The 7902-nt window shown below is 44.4% G+C and overlaps 2 protein-coding genes across 3 annotated transcripts; both read left to right on the top strand.

Moving 5' to 3' along the window:
- The first annotated feature begins 3822 nt into the window (after window positions 1-3822).
- On the top strand, window positions 3823-4504 carry LOC115767393. The gene is made up of 2 exons (XM_030711657.1): window positions 3823-4018; window positions 4074-4504. The coding sequence occupies exons 1-2, from the start codon at window positions 3902-3904 to the stop codon at window positions 4464-4466; spliced, it is 510 nt and encodes a 169-aa protein (XP_030567517.1). The 5' UTR covers window positions 3823-3901; the 3' UTR covers window positions 4467-4504.
- Window positions 4505-5486: 982 nt separating this feature from the next.
- On the top strand, window positions 5487-7222 carry LOC115767392 (ubiquitin-conjugating enzyme E2 E1). Of its 2 annotated transcripts, XM_030711656.1 has the most exons (2): window positions 5487-6039; window positions 6107-6218. In XM_030711656.1, the coding sequence occupies exons 1-2, from the start codon at window positions 5592-5594 to the stop codon at window positions 6133-6135; spliced, it is 477 nt and encodes a 158-aa protein (XP_030567516.1). In that variant the 5' UTR covers window positions 5487-5591; the 3' UTR covers window positions 6136-6218. The 2 variants fall into 2 exon arrangements, with proteins under 2 accessions (XP_030567516.1, XP_030567515.1); XM_030711655.1 differs by having other exon boundaries at window positions 5487-7222.
- The last annotated feature ends 680 nt before the right edge of the window (window positions 7223-7902 follow it).

Below are 7902 nucleotides of genomic sequence, written 5' to 3'. Positions count from 1 at the left end.
CATATAGCTCTAGGAGGCAATTGATATGGGAAAATAAGCAGGCTATAAGAGATGGACCCTATGAAGCAGGGCTGAATCTAGGAATCTAGGTAGTTTCATAAAATCGATAAGTATCGATTACAAATTCAACTCTCTTAAGCATATATTGGAGCTTATAAGATCTGGAGACGCCAAATTTGGTATGATAGATTATCGTATAGTGTGCATAGAAAAAGAATTTTAAAATTATTGGTAAAAGTAAACTAAAATAGTTCATATGATTTAAAATTAATTGACATAATTTCACAAATTCAGACAAAGGCCAGCGCAGCATTAAACAGATATCCATTTTATATACAGCACAGCTCTCAGTGGAGTGAAGATTGTTAATCTTTGGGCTTAAGTGTGCCCAAGAACTTGACAACTTATCTTAGCGCACCTGAAGCATAAACACCCGGCTCTTTTGTTATTGTGGTGTGGCATGTGCCACATGCAGCCGAGTCCAGAAGCTGTTTTCTGTTTTTTCCTCCCCCATTTCTGTTGTGAAGATTAAGTCGCATGTGGAACATGTCTTTGGTGTGCCGCTTGTGTGTGTGTGTGTGTGTGTGTGAGTGTGTGGGCGACGTAATCTTTGGGCTGCTTTGGCCGCTTAACTTTTTTCACTTGCACTTGCAACAGCCTCCGCTCGTGCCTCGTCCACAGCTTGCAGCATATTATGAAGATGAAGTAGCAACAGCAGCAGCGGCAGCGGCGGCAGCTCGCGTGTGCTGTTGTAAAAAGTTTTTAATTTTTCTTTTGAAACATTTAACTAAAAGAGAGCAAGTCCTTGCTTCCCACGCCAAAAGCGTTGCCAGCAACAGCGGCAACAACAACATTAAGGGTGCCGGCGAGGGGCTGAGGAATGGAGAGGGGATGGTGGTAAAGAAATTATCCTTTTCTTGCTTGCAACATCTTCTTTTGCCTTACAACTTTTGCTTGGCAAAATATCATACGCATAAAACAACATACGCCGAGACGAAAAACCCCCCAAATCCCCAGCCACTGCAAGCCCCCCAATCTCCTGCCCGGCCAGGACATCATATGATCTGAATGCAGCCCTCTCGCTATTTAACTTGCTTTATTTTTCTTTTAATGAAACAGTTGTTGCTCGCGGCATTATTATGATTATTATGAGGCATGCAAAAGTTGCAGTTAAAGCGTCGTGTAAAATAATATTTAGATGCCAACTTTCAGGCTGCAGTTGGTGGCTCCAACCGGCGTCCCCCAGAGCGCACTTCACACGCATACATACATCCGCTCTCAGCCTGTTTTGGCTGGCAATTTTGCAGTTTAATTAAATTTTGCCAGGGCCGAAAATCTGCGCAAGAAGACCGCCAAATGCGAAATGCCAAAGCCAGTTGTGAGTCCGGATTCGTGTTGCTGGCAGTCGATAGTCTACTGCTGGCAGTTGGCAGCGAATGCACCACAGCAATGTTGCTTTTAGTTTGGGAAAAGCCCTTAAATTAATTGAGTCTGGCCAGGCTCAGCCCTAAGCAGAGCTCAGCTAACAACCAGTTGCCAGTTGCCAGTTGCCAGTTGCCGGCTTTTGTGTCGCATCAGATTGACTCAAGAAGCCGCACAAGTTTCTCTCTTTTAGTTGACGAAATTAACTTGCACCGTTCTTGCCAACCCCCCACCCCCCTCCCACTCGTCACCCGTCACTCACGACATCTACACATCGCTCAAATTTTGTGCGAGTGTAAAAGCATTTGCATTTCTATGACTTCGAATGGGCCTGAAATTAGCTGCTTTTCTAATTGACATTACATTATTGTAATCGGCAGACCCGGCGGGAGTTGCCTTCCGCGGGAATTTGACGGATTTATCATGGTTAAGAGCACAGTCAAAGGGCTTATGCATGCAGTGGGTAAAAATGGCAATTGAATACTGACATGCAACTAAGACAAATTATACTCTACATTTCAATAATATTCTCAACAATAACATATCATGCTTATCGATGCCATGATTATTTCGATTCTAATTGTGCATTTTCGATTGTTATCGATCAGCTTTTTCTCATTTATCATATACAACACTGTCGGAATCTGCAACGGAACATCTTGTCACTATTTATTAGCTAAGATTTCATTTAATATTGTTTCCCATTTACAGTTGACTTCATGACTTGCCTACTTTCTTTTGGCATATTTGAAAGCACAACTTGGCGTACTTTCAATATTCAAATAATTTATTAGACAAAGAATTTTAGCATTTGAAGGGTTTCCGTTGTGGTGCTTAGCAAAAATCTGTTTGTACAGCTCCATGGACGCAATCAGCTTAAGCTACTCCTCAAAGCACATTGGATAAGCATCTTTGTCTGGTTTTTGTGACGAATGTCTGTCCAGACACACAGTGCCATTTGTACTTTATACAATTCGGACCGAAGTTGGCTGCCTTGCTTTATAGTCTGCCATTATCACTAGCCATATCTGGTGCACCCGCATGGTGAGCACAAACATTCAAAGCCGCAAATTTGTTAGCCGAGTTGCCGCTGTCATCAACAGATGCGCATCCCGTTTACTGTACACCACTGTACAGGCTAGTTCCAGTGGGAACAATGCAAAAGTCTACCAATTCCAGCATACCCGACAAATGCTTCCTCTTTTTGAGGGAGTGTGCCGAAACGTAGTGCCACAAATAATTTCATTAAAATTACTGTTATTCAAGCTATGGCGTTGCCACGTAGTCGTAAGAATCGGGCACCAGCTAGCTACAACTGTTGCCATAGTCGATAGTTGCATGTGGCCAACTATCGATAGCATATGTAACGGTTCGCTTTTTGCCCAAGAGTAATCGACATAAATAGATTTAAAGTGGTGTGAGAAAATATTTAAAACTAGATGTTCCCCTGTCCCAATTGTTCGTCAAAGTTAATTAAGCTGGCCCAGCCTATGAGATATTCCCTTGTATATACTTACATACACTACATATATATATATATATATTTTTATATACATAGCGGACACGAGGCCACATAGCGTTCGACTAGACTAGCCGGATGGACATCTTAATGGTAAGAACATCTAAAACAATTTTCCATTAATGACAACAATGTCAATTTCAGGCACTCGGGCTGTCCAATGGTGTTTTTCCCTTATTTTTTTTGTTCTTCATTATTTTGGTCGTGCGGCTGCAAAAGGCAAACAGCCCAAGTGCCTGGGCTGCTGGCAGAGGCGGAGATAAAAACGAGTAACGTAAGGGGAGAGGGCGGTCGTGGTAGCGGGTGGTGGGTGGTGCGTGGGGGGGTGCGTGTTGGTCAGTGCAGAAGCATCCTTTTATGATGACGTTACGAACGTCGCTCTCGGTTGACTGACATGAAACTGTAATGGAATTCAATAAAAGCTGAGAGTGCAGAAACTGTTTGACACGCAAACGACGAAACGGCTTTTGGGGTACATCGCATCGGCTCATGTGCGTTTGTCAGGCTCATTTGTTAATTTTACGCAATATCGTCGAATGTTCAGGGCCATGGCTGTCCATAGGTGGTATTACGCGGGACATTGGCTCCAGCATTCAACATGCGCAGATATTTATGCTCTGTGAAACATATGTGAAAATATATACATGTATACACTTAACATGTTTGCGGCATTTCGACTATATAATATTGTTTGCGCCCAACCCAGTCAGTTATCTATGCGGTACGCGCAAGGCCTGGTAATATTTGTAAGCTTTATTATTGTGGTGTTAAGCTTGCAGCTGCAGTGCTGTCAAGAAACAGTGCTGTACAACAAGCTATGCTTGTCGATACTAACGACAGCCATTTTGAGAAAACCAGCTATCGGTAAGTTAAGCCGATAAATTGGCTGGTCAAGAGAGCTTGGTGCTGGACTCGGCGGTTTGAGTTTCAACATTAATTTAAGTGGAAAAGATCTAAATCATGCCGCATATTGTGTCGCCGATACGTTCCAATCTCTTATTGCAAATCCTATTGGAGGGCAATCTGTACATAGCATTAACGTGGTGTGTCAGCTATGTGCTCTACATGCTCATCTATGTAGGTACTTTCTCGTAGCTTCCACAAGTACTTATTGACATTTAGTTTTTTGCAGGAGTGGCGCCAGGTGGGAGTGCCCGTATTCCTGGTCTTTACATTGGCCGTGATCACCGAGAGCTTGCGTATCTATGTGGGCTACACCCTCAACCTGAGCCCGCATGGACCGCGTCCCAAATTGTTGCTCTTCTCAACACTGGCCTTGAGTCTGCCATTGTTGTGCGCATTCTGGTATCTGCGCAGGCTGCTGCTCAATCAAAGTCTCTGGCTGCAGCTCATCTGCAATCTTTGGGCGATCTTCATAGCGCTGGAGCTGGTTGCGGCTGTGGGCATACTGTGGAGCAAGAAGTCCCAAGAGGAAACGCTGCCGAATTGGTCGACTATTGAGGCGAATCTTAAAGTGCGACGCCGTCGTCTTCAGCGCCCGCCTGGCCAACTTTACAAGTTGTGAATCCCCGTATAAGGTGATAATAAAAATGTCTGTACTCAGTTTGAATTGCAGAGCATCAGGTAGTTGGTTGCTTTTTAATTAACACGTTTTTGCAATATTGTCAGCGCCCGGCCAGGCCAGGCCACGCCCCCCATAGGTGTGTGTGTGTGTACACCTTGAATCCCCAATCCCTTTTGGTGTTGCTTTTATTGCATTTACTTTGCGACAAGCGACGATCCAGCGGCCAATGACGCCGCTTGATGGCCGAACCGGATGTCATTTTCAATAAAGGCGTCGCAGGCGTTAAGCCATCCACAGACACACACACACACACGCACACACACACATGTGGCAGATGAGACCTGGCTGTGTGGATGTTAGTGTGGCACTTTAATTAATTTCTTTAAGTTCATTAACATTTGACTTGCTTAAGCAAGCGAAAATACGACGATACAGCGAATGGGCGGATCCTTGAATCCGTGCCATTTGATGGCATTGTCAGGAGAATATTGCGTTCGCTACCTTCTCTTGAAAAGGCAGCATCTCATTTGGCAAAACTGTGTGTTTTATTGTTCTATCTTCAAATGTATGTTCAAATAAGTTATTCGGGCCACGCATGTAAGATCAGGGCTACACATATTCTATTTGTAGGCTAACAGTAACATTTGTTAGGTTATAATCATAATATTGTATGGCAACTATCTAGAATATGAGCCGGAAGTAATGCGATATGTTGTTAGCGATCCACATAAGCCTATTGACAATCACGGTTGAGTGCCATTTGCTTCGTGAAAGTGAAAACTTCAAACAATTTAAGATTAACAACAACTAGCTAACTGACATATTTATAACAAGAAAATTAATGCACACTGCAATGCGATTGCCGAGTGTTCGAAGCATACTTCTCAGCACTGTACGCATGGGCTTTTGGCGATTCTGTGCAATGCATCGATTACTTATAGAAGCGAGTACGAGTTCTTTCTGTAGCTCTTGAATATAATTGTTGTTGAATTTTCGATGAAACTCCTGAAATGTAAGTTAAAATCATGTGAGCACAGCAAGAAAACAATAGCAAATTCCCAATAACAATTTTTCCAATAACAAATTTCCAAATTGCACAACCGTTTAACTTAAAAACCCGGAAGCATGTCGAACCTGTCGAACGTGGCACCTCAAAAAGCCAAAGGCAGCACAACCGAAACGATGACCGTGGAGGAGCCGTCGGCTACGATGGCAGCCAGATCGCTGCCAGCTGGCGATGAGGCGAACAAGGACGAGAATGCGCCCAGCACTAGTCAGGGACAGCAGCGCGGTGCCTGCAGCAGCACCACCCACACAACCCACACCACCAGCACCACCACCACCACCATCACCAACAACAACAACAGAATGGGCTCGGCAACGCCAATGACACAGCTGAACGGGCCGGTAATGCGGATTAAGCGGGAACTGAACGAAATCATTGAAAATCCGCCGCCGAACTGCAACGCCGAGATGTACAAGGAGGATCTGTTCCATTGGAAAGCGATCATAATGGGGCCCAGCGGCACCCCCTATGAGGGCGGTATTTTTAAGCTAGACATACGCTTTCCGGGTGCGTATCCATTCCGACCGCCACAAATCCGTTTCATAACGCGCATCTATCACTGCAACGTTGACAGTCGTGGCGTCATTTGCCTCGATGTGCTAAACGAACGCTGGTCGCCAGTCATGAACATTGCCAAGGTGCTGCTATCCATTTGGGTGCTAATCGGCGAATGCAATCCGAACGATCCACTCGTCATGGGCATTGCCGACCAATACAAATGCAATCGCAAGGAGCATGACAAAGTTGCGCGCTACTGGACGAAACGCTTTGCAATGCCAAAGGCCAAACCGAACTCCAAGCTCGAGCAGGAGCTACTGCTGCCCTACATACAGGAGCAAGAGCCGGCGCCGGACCAGGAGCAAGAGCCACAGCAAGAGCAGCAGCAACAGCAACAGAGCCAGGCGCCAGAGCAGGAACAGGAGCCAGCGCTCAGTACTGAGACGAGCAGCTCAATTGCCGTCAGCGTAAACCACAGTCGTAGCGAACTTTAGATAGATTCCCATAATAAACAGTCTCCACACACACACACACGCACCAAAACACATATACAAGCGCCTCTTGGAGAGCTTCCTTGGTCGGAATGGGGGCTGGCTTGTCTTTGCCCACGCTAAGTGTAGGGCGTGAACAATTTGTGTAAACGCGGCGAGCGGACAAAAAATATGGCTTGCATAATATGCCAGGGCAGTGGCTGGTGGATGGTAATGGCCCCTCCACAGCAACCACAGAGCGCACCACCCCGTCCAGTCAGCTGCTGACGCCGCCAGATAGCTAGCCAAGCCTTTCCGCGTTCATGTCCATGAATATTCATGAGCTGCCAAAAATGAAGCGTGCACAAGGCGATGCTGGCAAAGGGTCGTCGGGATACGTAGGTGGATGGGGCAGAGCAGTGCGGGTAGCTTGAAAAATGAATTGGAACGCGAATAGGTTGAATGAGCGGTAGCTGGGAGGGGGAGCGGCAGTGGGCTTTGGGCAGCGGCTGAAGGTGTTGAAAGCAAGCTGCGATATACACAAGACTACACACACACACACACACACACACACACACACACACACACATTCATTCGCCTTGAACTGCAGAGTTGGCAACTCCTGGAGCAGAGCGAAGACGGTTTTTGGTATGGGTTTTACTTAATTAGGGCAAAGATATTTACACTTTTAATACAATAGGTATACTGCCATATTTAATATCTGGTGTGCTGCAGGAATAAACTTTATTTTAAGAAAAATTTTCGAGTTTCTATAGCCCTTGCAGGCATATATATGTGTGTGCATGTGCATGTGTATATGTATATTTATATGTATATGCATGCATGCATGCATGTATGAAAATATGTGTGTCACTTGCCTAATTAACGCATTTAAATATTGCCCTTCTATGCGATTCTCATGAATTCAAGTAGGCCTTGCAAGTCTAGGCTTTTACAGTAAGTTAAGTACTACATTAACAAGTGTTGGCGTTTGCTAAACGTTAGATATGTGTGTTTATATGTACATATGTGTATGTGCTATATACATATATCTATATATATGTACATATATATATTTCGTACGTACATGTGCATGTGCCTATGTGTATCTAATATAATTGTGCGTGGGTATGTGAATTTTTCTGTGAACCCTTGTTTATATTTATATAAACACCATTTATATCAATAATATTTATATTTCAATTGAGCAGTTTTTTTTTATATGGTTCTCTTCAGGCTTAGGCTTGGCTGTTCTTTATACAAATGTTCATGCATATCGTGATTTAAAATGAATTGTTGCCTTAAGTAAATAGACTTGAAATCGCAGATCTAAAAATGGCTAATTATGAAATACGAGTCGAGGCGGGGCGAGCGGCTGAAGGATAATAGCACAATTGGTATC

Source organism: Drosophila novamexicana, unplaced genomic scaffold, assembly GCF_003285875.2.
Source record: "Drosophila novamexicana strain 15010-1031.04,08,12 unplaced genomic scaffold, DnovRS2.1 tig00001385-arrow-arrow-pilon, whole genome shotgun sequence".
Classification (NCBI taxonomy): Eukaryota; Metazoa; Arthropoda; class Insecta; order Diptera; family Drosophilidae; genus Drosophila; species Drosophila novamexicana.
This window is presented reverse-complemented; position numbering and strand designations above follow the sequence as displayed.